Below are 15,860 nucleotides of genomic sequence, written 5' to 3'. Positions count from 1 at the left end.
GTGGAAATGATGGGCGTTGGGATGTTAGCCGATTAAAGAGGGATGTACCGAGGGCTGATGGGCTGGGAAAAAGCCGAGAGGTCAGCAGACAGAGAATGTCGTAATACTGCACAAGCTTGAAGGAAAGAAGGCCCCGGTCAACAAAGGGGATATTTGAAATGTTATTTTGGAGGCAGAAAAATGATGCGTAGGGGAGAGTAAAGGTTCATGGGTGGGTAAGGTGGCATGGAAGACGTGCCATTCCAGGTGAAGATAATGGACTGAGCTGTCTAGGAGATGCAGAGCCATCAAATGGGCAGGAAGTTATTCAGGATTATGGCAGGGCCGTCTTTGAATAAGCAGAAGTGATTGGGAAGTTAGAATATGATAACAGGAAAAGAGAAGGGTGGTGTAACTGAATGGCAGGACTAAAAAAGAATATGGGTGTTTGCAGTGGGTGGGGGAATGGAGGAATAAGGCCTGAGAGGGAAGAGGTACTAGGGCCATTTCTTGACTCTGAAGTATGAGAGGCTAGGCAGCTGCTACTTGAGAGAGTTGCAGGAGAAGAGGGGTGTCTTCAGAATGCTCAGAGGAGAGACCAAGGATATGGCAGTACTTTCTGGTTGTGGAGCAGCATTTCCAAAGGACCTAGTGGAAGGTTGTGGGAAGTGGAGAGGGTGATGAGCTGGGAAGGAACTTCAAAGCACAAGAGGTACTCACGTGGTAGAGGATGGATTTCTGCAGTGGGCACTGCCTACATTGTAAGTGTTGACTGATGAAAACAGGCATGAGTTAGGGGTCTAGGACCTGGTGGCCATAGCATGATTTTGTTTTCCCTGACTAGAGAGACAACAGGCCCAGAGACTGTGTGTCCTGTGTGCTGCTGGAGGTGGATGATGGTAGAAGCAGAGACTGCGTGCAAACCATATGCAGAGTACTCAGTGCCCAAGAAACATTATATCATTTATTTCCTATTACAACCGTGTCAGGTTAGTACTATTGTTATCTCTACCTTACCGATGAGGAAACTGAGGTTCTGTTAAGGCAAGTTTAGTAATTTTTCCAAGGTCACACAGCTAGCAAATGGTAGAACTGAGACTCAAAATCAAGACTTCGATGGGCCTGTGTACTTTCCATCATGGTTTATCTACTTCACATTTCCTTCCCTGTAAGATTTTGATTTTTAACATTATTGATAGAATGTTGAGAAGTTAATGGAATAAGAAATTGTCTTTCTGAATACCAAAATTAAGTTCAATCCTAGGCCCCAAATCTTGTTTCCAGAGTCCTCTGAAGGTTAGACTAGAACCCCGCCTTCTGCAGGCAACCCTCCCAGCTCTGCTTTTACCACTTCCATGACAGATGCTTGGATACTTCCAAAGGGTTAGAAGGTGGTTCTTTAAGTTAAACTGCCCACTTGTGCCAATTTGAGTGGTGTGGGGTAAGTTCCTGCTCTCATTTTTCTGTACACTTTTTTTTTTTTTTTTTGAGACAGAGTCTTGCTCCATTGCCCAGGCTGGAGTGCAGTGGCGCAATCTTGGCTCACTGCAACCTCCATCTTTTGGGTTCAGGTGATTCTTGTGCCTCAGCCTCCCAAGTAGCTGGAACAACAGGTGTGTACCACCACGCCTGGCTAATTTTTGTATTTTCACTAGAGACGGGATTACACCATGTTGGCCAGGCTGGTCTTGAACTCCTGATCTCAAGTGATCCTCTGGCCTTGGCCTCCTAAAGTGCTGGGATTACAGGTGTGAGCTACACGCCCAGCCACAACACTTCTTTAAATGTTCAAGGAATGTTTGTTTTGTTTCGTTTTTGAGACAGGGTCTCACTCTGTCACCAGGCTGGAATGCAGTGGCGTGATCCCGGCTCACTGCAACTTCTGCCTCCTGGGCTCAAGTGATTCTCTCATCTCAGCCTCCAGGTAGCTGGGATTACAGGTCTGTACCACCACGCGTGGTTACTTTTTGTATATTTTGCAGAGACAGGGTTTCACCATGTTGCAAAAGACTGGTCTTGAAGTCTTGAATTCTTGGGCTCAGGTGATCCACTGGCCTTGACTTCCCAAAGTGCTGAAATTATAGACATGACCCATGGAGCCTGGCCTGCTCTCAAGTCTTTGTTTTTTTTTTGTTTTTTTTTTTTTTTTTTAAGAAATCTTGTTCCCAAGCTAGCATTACTTGGCCTCTTGGCTCTTTGTGATATGATACCATTTCTAAAGATTACTATCTTTACCCTACTTTAAAGGTACTTTGGTATATGATTAAATGGGAGTGAGTGGGACTGATACTTGATCAAAGGATGTACTTTCACACTATCTGAGTATAAATGAGCCTGAAATTTTTTTTTTTTTTTTTTTTTTTTTGGTGTGTGTGTTTAGTATCTTCATTTTACTGTTGTCTTTCATTCATTTCTGTCACTTACAATGCTATGGTCTTGTGTGTATGGCTGTTGTGCCAAGTCCTATACTTTGGTATTGCCTTTTAAAAAATTATTATATTTTGCTTTTATGATTGGGATTCATTATTTCAGCTAATAAAGATAATATTAAAACCTGATTTTTGTTAATCTAATGTATTAGCTGTCTTTCCCAGCTCTGTGTTATATGCAGCTTAAATAAACATACAAATATTTACAAAAAATATTTACTAAAACAGGACCAAAAAGAAAACCGTATAAAATATCAACAGATATTTCTCATTTCTGCTTTGGACCATTGATTTACATGCTGCTTCTAGTTTTTCAGCTAGCTCTGGGGTTTACTAACTTTGTTAATCTAGCCGCTTTTTTTGGTATTATTCATAAGAAACTTTCAGAGCTTTGCTGGAATCAAGCTGTCCGTCACTTGGTATCCTTTGATCTACCAGGATTTGTTGGTCAGTTATTTGTGGAGGTGAGGTATAGGAAGGAATCAAGGATGACTGAACTGTTCCAGGTTGGAAGATGGGGCAGTGTTGTGGATGTCCATGTCATTCACTGAGGTGTGGCGCCATGAAGAAGGGCTGGTTGAGGTTAAGTTCAGCTTGGGCCAAGCAGAACCTGCAGAGCCTCTGGGATGCCCAAATGGAGCCCATCCAGAGGGTGGCTGACCATTCAGGGCTGGTGCACGGCAGGTGGTGGAATCTAGTTGCACACAATATAAGCACTGTTGAAGGTGCAGGGCGTGTGGCAAGGCAGAACCTATAGTATGCAGAGAAGAGGTTCAGGTAGTGGGGGGTCGGAGGGAGGTGGCAAACATTGCCAAGTTAAAGGTGTTTATGCCTGATAGCCTTCACTTTCTTTGTGAAATGGGAAGAAACCTCATCTATTTTCAGAGGGAGAACTAGAGATTTGAGAGCAGTGAATATTTGGAATCAATGTGGGGAATAGGAAAGGGAGCTTGCCAGAGATGGGAAAAGGAACTCTAAGTGTACGTGGGGCATTCTTCCCAGCTTCCGCCTTCTTTGCTGCCCTTAAAGACAAACACACAGACCTCTTCCCCTTCTTTTTAAGGATTTTAACTGCAAAACACTACAGCAGTGGTTCTCACTGGGTGATTATATCAGAAAATGAAGGAGTGGGATTGTGTATGTGCATGGAAGTGGCACTGGTGATTTTGAGATACTCTCTAAGGAATCTCTGTATTTACAAAGGAATCACAAATGGGGAAAATGAGAGTGTTTTGATTGTGTTTTGATGGGTAAAGGCAAAATTGACTTTTTGTTTTAAAGTCAATTTCCTTTAAAATTGACCTTTTCTCCCTTCCTTCCCTCCTCCTGTCCTTCCTTCTTTCCCTCCTCCTCTACTTTCTTCTTTCCTTCCCTCCCTTTCTTTCTTCTCTTTCTGAAACAGGGTCTTGCACAGTTGCCCAGGCCGGAGTGCTGTGGTATGCAGTCATAGCTCACTGCAGTCTCAATCTCCTGGGCTCAAATGATCCTCCCATCTCTGCTTCCTGAGTAGTTGGGACTTCAGGAATGTGCTACCACACCCAGCTAATTTTTCTATTTTTTGTAGAGACAGGGTCTCATTAATGTTGTCCAGGCTGGTCTTGAACTCCTGGCCTGAAGTGATCTTCCCACCTGGGCCACCTGGGCCTCCCAAAGTGCCAGAATTACAGTCATGAGCCTGGCGGAGAACTGAGTATTTTGGGCTCCAGCCTCAAAGCATCTTGTTAGGATTTCAATGGAAGAGAAGATGTCCTCTTGGTTCATCTCAAATACTTTTGGATACCTCCTCACTGTTATGTGTCACCTTTCCTGGGTATTTATTCCTTGGAAAGCAGGGAACATTCCCTTAGTATCCTGCACTTCCCACTTTGTATGGTGAGGATCAGTTTCTGTGTAACCCTACTGGCTGTAAGCACATCATCCTATTTTGTATTCCAAGCACCAGCACAGTGCCTGGCTCATGGTGGACCAGAGACAGATGGATAGACTGTTTTTTGATGAGAAGACTGAATCAGCCCTGGCAGTGCTGTTTCCTGGGGCTCTGCCTCTGGGAGTCCTCCTGCTGGAAGAGAAGGGCTCTCATAGCTGATAGTTAAGACATGTACAGTCATGCACTGCTTAACGATGGGGGTACATTCTAAGAATTGTGTCCTTAACACAATTTTATTATTGTGTGAACATCATAGAGTGCACTTAACACAAACCTAGATGGAATAGCCTACCACACACCTAGGCCATATGGCATAACCTGTTGCTTCTAGGCTGCAAACCTGTACAGCATTTACTGTACTGAATACTGTAGGCAGTTGCTATACAATAGCAAGTATTTGTGTATCTAAACATGGAAAAGGTACAGTTAAAAATATAGTATAAAACATTAGAAATTGGACTAGGCACAGTGGCTCATACCTGTAATCCCAGTGGTTTGGGAGGCCGAGGTGGGAGGATCAGTTGAGGCCAGGTCTTTGAGACCATCCTGGGCAACATAGTGAGACCCAGTCTCTGCAAAAAATTAAATAAAAACGACTGGGCACGGTGGCTCACACCTGTAATCCCAGCACTTTTGGAGGCCGAGGTGGGCGGATCATGGGGTCAAGAGATTGAGACCATCCTGGCCAATATGGTGAAACCCTGTCTCTACTAAAAATATAAAAATTAGCTGGGCATGGTGGTACGTGCCTGTAGTCCCAGCTACTCAGGAGGCTGAGGCAGGAGAATAGCTTGAACCTGGGAGGTGGAGGTTGTGGTGAGCCAAGATTGCGCCATTGCACTCCAGCCTGGGCAACAAGAGCGAAACTCCATCACTATGTCTTCCACCTCCACATCTCATTTCACTGGAAGGTCTTCAGGGGCAGTAACACACATGGAGCTGTCATCTCCTACGAGAACAATCCTTCTTCTGGAATACCTCCTGAAGGACTTTCCGGGGGCTGTTTTACAGTTAATTGTATGTGTGTATTTCTTTTTTAATAAATAGAAGGGATACACTGTAAAATCATGATATAAAGTATAGTATAGTAAATGCATAAGCCAGTAACATAGTCATTTATTATCATAATCAACTACTAGGTACTGCACATAATTGTATGTGCTAGACTTTTATATGACCGTCAGTGCAGTAGGTTTATTTACACCAGCATCACCACAAACACATGAGTAATGTGTTGTGCTATGGTGTTATGATGGCTACAGAGTCTCTAGGTGATAGGAATTTTCAGCTCCATTTTAATCTTATGGGACCATCATTGTGTATGTGGTCTGTCATTGACTGAAACATCACTGTGCAGTGCATGACTGTACTTCAGACTTTTTCATGTTTTTCCCTTCTAAGAGATCAACATCAATTAAAGTTTATGTAAACCATTTTGAGTGAAAAGTATAAACATTGTTTCATTCAACGGGTTTCCGGAAAAGTTTCTTTGATGTCCGTAATTCCTATGAATCGAGATGGACTAATTATATTTTTGAGTTCATGTCTAGACACTCTTGAAAATTGTTGCAGCCGTATTTCCCATATCTGTTTCAACTGCTCCTCTCTAGGCCAACTGGTATCCTGGCCTTCTGCCAGCTACTAGCTACATGTAGAGGTATATGAAGTAGATCTTAGGCTTTCCACTTTTTCTGTATATTCCTATACTTAATAATCACCAAACTCTCGCAGGCCCTTAATATATGTTAGTAATGAGCATCTTTTGGTTTTATCACTTTTTACCGTTTTCTTGCCTGATTCATGCACTAAAGTGAATGAACAGGGCCAGTTGCTTCCTACCAGAAGACTTGGTTTTCTGGGGAAATTTGTAAAGATCTCTAGATTGGTTCTTGATTTGGCATGACTGATTAAGCAAGCAGCTGTTTACTGAGAGGCACAGCTGAGAGTAGACAATTTAATTAGCTTCTATCTGTCAAGCCTTAAATGGAAGTCACAGCTTGAATATATGGAGCTCTTTATTTAGTTTTAAATGAGATATTTTTGCAAAGGGAGACTCTCAACATATATCCCAAAGTCTTACCTGAAAATAATTCCGTTGACAATAATAGTATTCATCCAGTATAACAAAGACTTAAAAACTTGATTTTGGCAGGGGCAATGAAGTACATTTTTTAATGGAGAATTGTTTGAGTGCTTTTAAATATATTAGTTAAATGAACAATTAAAATGGATAAGGTATGATATAAATGTTTTATGACAGCTTTTAGCATTCATGAAATGAATGGCTTGTATACATTTAATTTTAACAAAACTAAATGAGCAGCCCATACCCACCTACTGCTTTAGGACCAGCAGAGAGCATACAAAAGTTTTCAGGGCAAACCTCCTCACATTGAAGATTAGATTCTCCATTCTCTTCTGATTACTGATTATATATATATATTTCCAACTTTGTGTCTGTCTGGCTTCCTATTTGCTTTAATCTTAGAAAAGCATTATTCTTCTTACATCCCACTTAGCAAATTATGGTGATGCTTAATTTATATATAAAACTTTTATGTATTATATGGTTAATATTAAACCTAGACTAAAAGGTCACAAATTAAAATTTTAATACTCAGTAAACATATGCTATTAATAAGAAGGAGCAATAAAGTTAATGGAGTCTCATAGAGAAGAATTGTAACATCAATATTTTTATCAAGCACAGACACACAAAAAGAATGAGGAAGAATTCATTATAGACATATGAATTCTGTCAGAAGGGGCCCTGTGGGAGACTGATTCTTATTACCATATCCTGGTTGGAAGGGAATGAAGTGGGGTTATTGCTAGTGCAGTCAATGATTTGCCTTTTCTCTGGTGACTTGACTTCAGTAGGTGACTTTATTTCTTCGCATTAGGCAGCTGGAAATGTGTATTGATTTATTTCCTTTTCATTGGAGGATCAGCTCTATCAAAGATGGAGCCATAGAAATGTTATATTTGCTGGATATGAGCAAATGCTTTAGTGCCTTTTTTTTTTTTTTTTTTTTTGGTCTGAATGTTCCTAAGATTTTTAGGAGCCAAATAAAGTTCAGCTCAATGAGACAGAAAACTCACCTTGAGTGTGCATGTCTGTGTAGTACTATTCTCTCTGCTAACTCTATTAAGACCTGAAGCTCTTTTATAAAAATCTTTTTTTTTTTTAAAGGGATAAAAAGTCCTTCAGGCCTTTTGCTCCAAGAATATGTGTGATTGAAGAACATGTTTTTAAAGTTAAATTCTCATTTATGCAGTGACAGTGTTAGCTGTGGAGGGTATTCAGGTTCTTGGCGTTTTGAACACAGAATTGGACAAAATGCACAAATAAAGCAAGGAAAGAAGCAACGAAAGCAGAGATTCATTAAAAAATGAAAGTGCACTCCACAGGGTGGGAAAGGGTCCTACCATAGGGGCTCAAGAGCCTGGTTACAGAATTTTCTGGGGTTTAAATACCCTCTAGAGGTTTCCCATTGCTCACTTGGTGAACACCCCATGCAAATGAAGTAGTGCCCCACAGTCAGACTGATTGGTTGAGGAAAACCAATCAGAGGCTGAAGTTACAAAGTTACACTTCTGTTCCAGGTGTGGTGGTTCATACCTTAATCCCAGCAGTTTGGGAGGGAGGCCCAGGTGTGGCGGATTACGAGCTCCGGCGTTCCAGACCTGTCTGGCCAACATAGTGAAACCCAGTCTCTACTAAAAATACAAAAATTAGCTGCCTGGTGGCACGTGTCTGTAATCCCAGTTGCTTGGGAGGCGGAGGCAGGAGAACTGCTTGAACCTGGGATGTTGCAATGAGCGGAGATCACACCACTGCACTCCAGCCTGGGTGACAGAGCAAGACTCTATCTTGAAAAAAACAAGTTACACTCGTGTGCAAACGAAGACTTAGCTGGCACTTGGTCAGATTGATTGGAGAAAGCAATCAGAGGCTGAAATGAAGTTATAAAGTTACATTCCTATGTAAACATTTGATTGGTTGAGGAAAGCAACCAATCATAAGTACTTTCAGTTTTTCATTTGCCACTCAGAAAAGTGGGAGGGGTTTGCAAAGGGAGTAACTACCAGTTCTTTTATTACTTAGGTTTGGAAAGTTGGGTTTTCCCTTTGATTTAGTTTTAGGAAGTCAGCATGAATTGGCCTTAGGTTCCCTGCTTCAAGACTCCATTCTCTTGCCTCAACAGTGGTATGACCCTTTTCTAAGACTGTGTTAAGATTTTAATTTTGTTTTAAATGTTGTTTGTCCTGCTGCAAAATTCATTTTGTTTTGTTTTTTAATTATGTAATTATATTTTGTTATTGCAGGCAATGTTAGTTCTGTGATTTTTGGCTTGATTGTTTCTTAGAAATTATCTAACCAAGTCTTTCATTTCATAGATGAGAAATTGAGGGATTAAAAAAGTCAGATGTGGCTGGGTGTGGTGGCTTATGCCTGTAATCCCAGCAGTTTGGGAGGCTGAGGCGGGAGTTTGAGGTTGGGAGTTTGAGACCAGTCTGACCAACATGGAGAAACCATGTCTTTACTAAAAATACAAAATTAGCCAGGCTTGGTGGTGCATGCCTGTAATCCCAGCTAATTGGGAGGCTGAGGCAGGAGAATTGCTTGAACCTGGGAGGCGGAAGTTGCGGTGAGCTGAGATTGCGTCATTGCACTCCAGCCTGTGCAACAATTGTGAAACACTGTCTCAAAAAACAAAAATAAAAAATAAAGCAGGTGATTTGTCCTAAATTTAGTTAAAATATTATTAAAAGAATACTTTTCACTTACAGTGCTTGAAATTCTCTGTTAATGTTAAACTCTGAGACTTAGATAATTTTGACTATCAAGATGCTAAAATTATAAATGACACCTATAATATTGAGATCTTTAAGATAGATTTTTTTTCTTTTATTCTGAATACAAACATAAGATACATGACAGATGGTAAAGGTGAAGAAATATACAAAAGGCCAAGAATTCTTATAGTTTCTTTGTATTCTTAACATTTGTTCTAAATTTTGAAAATTGCTAAAATTACAAGACATATTTCTTAAAAAGAATTTATTCTAGGTTTATCATGAGGTGACAACTTATAGCTGTCATTTATCTTAACAGGTTGAAGAAATATGGATGTCAACACGAAATTGTTCATCAGCATTATTTGTACCAGCTTTTTCACCTTTCAGCTTCTCTTCTACTTTGTAAGTTACTGGTTTTCAGCAAAAGTTTCTCCAGGTTTCAGTAGTCTCAGCTTTGAAAAGAAGATTGAATGGAACTCAAGGTAAAGCATATGAAAATGTAATTGATGAAAAGAAACTAGTTTATTAGATAAAATTATTTAAAATATTTCAAAAAGTCTTTCATTTAGGATCTAATAAAATGTAAGGCCAAATTTTTATTTGATCTTAGGAATAAAAGAGAAAACAAATAGATGACCTCATACAAACTAGTTTAAGAATTCTATATTGAAAGATGTTAGGAGAAATGTATTTAAGTTTCTGGGGAAGTGTGTGAAGATGAAGTAGACTCCAGCTGACTGTGGATGAGTACTAGCACTTTTGTGTTCTTTGGAATATTCATAACAGACATCTTTGAAAGTGATGATGGAAGAAAAAGTTAGTTGTACTTTCGAGTAGCTTATACCATATAGCATTGGCGCAGGCCTGGAGCAGTTAAACTCTACACACCAGAGACCGAAGTGTGCAGTCAGTACATATGAATCTTTTCATGAACTTTGCATTATAATTTAGATCCCTCCAGCATTTATTTTGTTACATAATTTTAAAGTAAAAATTGCTTTTTAGATTTCTTTTAAAACAGAAAAAGTAAATGGAGAAAGAATTAGACATCTATTCATACAGAAATCTGCTGGAGTTTTATTTTTTATTTTTATTTTATGTTTTTTTGAAACAGAGTCTTGCCCTGTCACTCAGGCTGGAGTGCAGTGGCGCAATCTCGGCTCACTGCAGCCTCCACCTCACGGGTTCAAGTGATTCTCTTGCCTCAGCCTTCTGAGTTGCTAGGACAACAGGCATGCACCATCATGCCCAGCTAATTTTTGTATTTTAGGTAGAGTCAGGGTTTCACTATGTTGGCCAGGCTGGTCTCGAACTCCTGACCTCTGGTTATCCACCCACCTTGCCCTCCCAAAGTGCTGGGATTACAGGCATGAGTCACCACACTCTGCCAGAGTTTTAAAAAGTTGGTTGCAATATTTTTGTGTGTGTACGACTCATTAATCTCACAAGATTTCCAACACAAAATGGCTCAGATGACGGCTTCACTTGCTTTAGAGCATTTTATGTGCCCAGACATTGCTGCGCATTTGTAAACTTCGGTGAGTTGGAGGAGCTGTGGCCATATTTTTTGTTGTTGCTATTTAGTTGAAGTTAATACTAACCATAAAATGCAAGTCTCTAAAGTTTGCTATAATTATTTTTCATTGAAATTTCCTTTTAAAATTCAAGAAATTGTTAGTGTCTGAATATTTATTTGAGAATGGTTATATTTGACTTGAAATTCCCTCTTTTTGAACCAAATTGGTTTGCAGGCATCTACTTTTATAACTCAGACTGTGAATTTAAGAAGACTCTAGTTGTTTTCTTTTGCACTTTACAATGATATATCAGGTTCATACATGCCAAAGTTCTTTTCAGCCAGAAAGCAAAAATTATTTCTTCACATATTTTCAAAAAAAAGCAGTATGATTATTTTGTCTGAAGACTAGCACAAAAATATTGTTCAAATGTGTTATACTAGAGATACCATTACTTTAAAAAATCTTTTCTAATGTATGAAGATAGATGGAATGGTAGCAAGGAGAAGGGGGTACATAAATTCTCTGATTAAATTTTGAACTATTTTCACTTCCTTTTTACTGTGGTTAGGATAGGGAAAGGTATTTGAATGTTAGGTAGCTGCAAGTCAAAGAAATAGGGAGGGTACAGAGAGATAGAAGCCAAGATGGAAATGAAATGAAATTGGAAAAATATTTCGTGTTATCTAGTCTTACCACTGCCATTCTATGATACGGAAAATACCATTTGGGAAACTGAGTTTCTATTTGAAAAAGGAGTCTGGGATTATATAAAATTCATTTAGGTATTCAATGGTGTTTTCTCTTTCTCTGAAGGTTGCTCCTGCTACTCACTCCAGCTTTGTTTACATAGGACTTAAGCTGTGAGGTGGAGTCCGAAGTAGGAAAAGGAGGCTATATTTTGTGTGAAGTATGTATAAATGTCTTAGAAAGCAGCCTCCAGTTTGCAAAGTACAGATAAACACACATAATTCTTTCTAGTAATCAGGAAAGAGTCTCTGAACAATGAGTGGTCTGAGCCATCTAGTATACAAAGACCTGGAGGAAAACCAACTACTGGAAGTGCTCACTTGAGAGACAGCAGTGTGATTAAAAGTGAGAAATTTCTGTGCTTACTTGCAACTTTTTCTGAAAACGTATATGCTTACAGGTGTTAGATCTTATAAAATAAAAAAATTTCTTAATTATTTATATCCAGCTTCTTACCTATCACATCAAAAGTCTTATTGTGTTGAAATACTACTAATTTTTTAATCTTTCTCTAAAATTGAACTCTTTTTGACTGAGCTATATAATTTCTGTTGGCATTATTTACACTACTTGTGATTAAATCAGTAACTTAAAATTGCTCTTTTAAAATAAATGGTCGTTAATCATTTCTTTAGCGTGTTGTCTCTTTATGTGTGCAAACATTTCTAACCTTTTTGAAAAAAATGGAAATATTTTATCTTGGGTAGCATCTTGGAATTTCTTTTTAGATACTAAGGACTCTAATTTTTCATTTGCTAGAAATCTGATCTTAAATAATAAAATTAAATTTTTTTTAACAGAAGTTTCTGAAAATATAGTTTAGAATTTTAATACGGATAGTGTATGAGTGAGAACAGGGTATTTGTTTTTCCTCTGGATTGTAGAGGGAGGTATTTGGACCTCTACAAATGTAGAAGTTTTTACTGGACCAAGTAACATTTAACTTTTCTATCCTGAGTTATATACCATTTCCATCAGCTAATGGCTTAGAATGCTTTTCATTTACCATATAACTTCTCAAAAGAGAAGTGAATCTGAGGCCTGGGTGTCAGAAATTAAAAGTTAGGTTTTTTTTAAAAGGGAGCTTTCTGACTATGGTTACGAAACAGTAAAACAAGTTAGTGAGAGAGGTTATATATTTTTTCTTTTATAGAACTTTTGAATAACAATAGAGAGCTGGCTGTATGATCATTTAGATGGAGTGTTTTGTTTGATATCAAGGAACTTAACTTTTTTTTTTTTTTGAGACAGAGTCTCGCTCTTGTTGCCCAGGCTGAAGTACAGTGATGTGATCTTTGCTCACTGAAGCCCCTCCCTCCCAAGTTCAAGCAATTCTTGTGCCTCAGCGTCCCAAGTAGCTGGGATTACAGGCGTGTACCACCACATCCAGCTGATTTTTGTATTTTTGGTAGAGATGGAATTTCACTTTGTTGGCTAGACTGGTCTCAAACTCCTGACCTCAAATGACCTACCTGCCTTGGCCTCCCAAAGTGCTGGGATTATAGGCGTGAGCCACCACGTTCGGCCAAGAAATTTACATTATTATCCTGTGCTCAAACGGAATACCGGAGTGCTTGACATGAAAATTATAGACTTGTAAATCAGATAAATTGGATTTCTTAATTATTCACATTTCAAAATGATTCTTAGGTATTATAAATGATGCTTGGTCAATGCCTTTAAATTAGTGAGAATCTTTCCATATTTAAAATATGGCTTGATTTATCATGATAGATCTATTTTGTAACACATCATCTATTAGGTCAAGTATATTGGTTTTTCAAGTTACAATGAAATTTTCTGATACCAAGCCTAATATTAGTTGATATAGTTTACTTACTTTTAAAGATTTGGGGTCATATTGTAGAGAAAAATTTATTGCACATCAGTAATTTTTAGAGAGAAAACTTTGCTGTTCCTCTCATCTTTTATCCTAATGAAGAGAAAAGAAGCTTCATTACTTGTGAACTTCTTTATAAAGATGTGAGAAATCTGAAATTGTTGGGTAAAAAAACTTCATTGTATGGATAAATACAGTTTCCTGAATATAGTTCTATAAGTAATATAATATAGAGCTTGAGAATTGGTTACGTCATTAAATTTATTAACAAGATACATTCATAGAAACTGATGGTTTTTATGTTAAACTTATTCCTTCTTTAAGAGAAAACTTGATGTGACGTGGATCTTGAGAACGTTGTGCTTTTACTTGGGTGTTTCTTTTAAAAACAAATTTTTTGTATAAATTCATGGTCCTCAATTTCTCTATTTAGAAGTGCTTTCATAATAATGATAAAGAGGCACTAATAATAGCTACCCTCGCTTTCTTACAAATTTGTTACAAGAATCAAGTACAATAGTGCATGTCAATGTACTTTAAAAACTGAAGTCTCCCAAGAAATAAATCTTCATATTATGATCCATTTGAATTGTTTTAAGGATATGGAGTTTGTTAAGGTCAGTAGATTGGAAGCTGATTGGATCAGGAAACTTATCCTGCATTGATGCCGTTGGGGCTGGAGCTTGGAGCAGGGTACAGGGTAGTGGCCTTGCCAGTTGCCGTCTGTCCGCACAGAAGTCTGTCAGCTGCACCATCATGTATGCATCTATCTGTCTTAGAATTTTTAACCAAGAAGTGATTCACCTGTTCTCCAGCAGGAAATTGTAGGCCTCGGGATCTTCCTCCTTCTTTATTCCAAAGTAAAGCTGTGGCCCTTGATTTTCTAAATGGCAATTTTGCATTATACTCTCCATTATACTCCACTCCGGTATATAAATGCTTCAAGGTGTAACTTGTTCAGAATGTTCTATGTCTTGTCAGAATTAGTTAAATTTTATTGCAAAGCAGGTAAAATCTTTGTGTTTCCTTTCAGGGTAGTATCCTCATGCCATTCTTTGGTGGTTGGTATTTTTGGCCTGTACATTTTCTTATTCGATGAGCCTACTAAAGCTGATCCACTTTGGTAAGCCGTTTCTTTTTCTAAGATTGCCAATTTGATTTATGTTTTGATATTAATTATTTATAAGAACATCACTTACTTTAAAACAGAAAACATCGATGGCGTATGCGTTATTAAAATGCTTGTATTCAGACATTTCAGCAAAGTGCATTTAAATGATTTATTTTAGATTTGAATACAAATGAAGGCCATTTTGCCTCAGTGTGGCAATTGTTATCCCAAGCAAGGAGAATATGATGATAATTTAAACATATTTACTGTGTTAATGAGTAAAGCAAAGTTATTGTAATCACAGTTCTGAAGAAAAATAAATTATTGAGATAGGATAGTCAACTTGGATAATGTCTACTTAAGACTTTTTTGCCTCCAATTTATGTTTGACTCGTTGTTTCATATCAAAGAGATGAGAGTTACAGATGGCCATGTGAGAGGAATTTAGTACCACAAGATTTGAAGCACATGCACTAATAATAACTATGTTCAGCAGTAATAGAATAACATGTAAGATGGTTCGAAAAGCTTAAATGTCATTCCAATGGCAGACATTTTGCAAACTGTTTCCTGGTGTTATATGAGAAGACTTAGTTCAGCTTAGTTTGAGAGAGGAGGCATGTTTGAAGAAGCACTGCATTGAGATGTGGTGGTTGTGGGCTTGGGGATGTAGGGTGATTTAGCCTGGTCTTTTGACCACCACCATTTGACTGCAAGGACTTTTTAAATTCAAAAATATAAAATTATTCCCATAAGAATTATATCAGTATTGATATATTTTCATTGGGATGCTGTTTTTCGTTTTATCTATTTATTTATTTTTGAGACAGAGTCTTGCTCTGTTGCCAGGCGCCAGGCTGGAGTGCAGTGGTGCGATCTTGGCTCACTGCAACCTTCGCCTCCCGGATTCAAGCAATTCTCCTGCTCCCGAGTAGTTGGGACTACAGGCATGCGCCACCATGCCCAGCTAATTTTTGTATTTTTTAGTAGAGACAGGGCTTCACCATGTTGGTCAGGATGGTCTTGATCACTTGACCTCGTGATCTGCCCACCTCGGCCTCCCAAAGTGCTGGGATTACAGGCGTGAGCCACTGTGCCCAGCCTGGTAAAATTATTTTAGTAAAACTTTTAGCTAATATTTGTAAGAAATTATGGAAACCATGTGGTTAGAAGCATTATCATAGTTAAAACAATACTTTGTGCATTGATAGATTTAGAATAGGATCCAGAATTGATAGGAGACACTTCTTAGGTAACTTAATACATTGTAGCTGGTCCTTAGGTATACTCTAAATCCATTATAAATGCCACTGGTGGTATGAAGGATGACCTCCCAATTTAAAACGAAACAGATGCTATGCTGTGCCCTGGATTTAGGGATTCTGGGAATAGTACTAAAAACTTAAGTTTGGAAAATGCACTGGGTACTATTAGTCATCCCCAAGAGGTCTGTTCCTAATATTGGGGACCTCAATATGGATTGACTTGAGATACTTTAGAAGAT

The 15,860-nt window shown here is 38.5% G+C and overlaps 1 protein-coding gene across 7 annotated transcripts in view; it reads left to right on the top strand.

Moving 5' to 3' along the window:
• The window catches only part of TLCD4 (TLC domain containing 4), a 72,739-nt gene that overhangs the window by 17,859 nt on the left and 39,020 nt on the right, over positions 1–15,860 (top strand). For 4 of the 7 annotated variants that reach the window (XM_012458483.2, XM_012458480.3, XM_012458482.3 and 1 more), the window contains exons 2-3: positions 9,455–9,620; positions 14,279–14,368. In XM_012458483.2, the coding sequence (XP_012313906.1) occupies positions 9,466–9,620; positions 14,279–14,368 (245 nt within the window). In that variant the 5' untranslated portion in view covers positions 9,455–9,465. The remainder of the gene's footprint in view (positions 1–9,454; positions 9,621–14,278; positions 14,369–15,860) is intronic. The other 3 variants (XM_012458484.3, XM_021668185.2, XM_012458486.3) reach the window with 1 other exon arrangement.

The sequence above is a fragment of the Aotus nancymaae genome, unplaced genomic scaffold (assembly GCF_030222135.1).
Source record: "Aotus nancymaae isolate 86718 unplaced genomic scaffold, 86718_ANA_hifiasm-v0.15.2.pri h1tg000103l, whole genome shotgun sequence".
NCBI classification, from domain to species: Eukaryota; Metazoa; Chordata; class Mammalia; order Primates; family Aotidae; genus Aotus; species Aotus nancymaae.
This window is presented reverse-complemented; position numbering and strand designations above follow the sequence as displayed.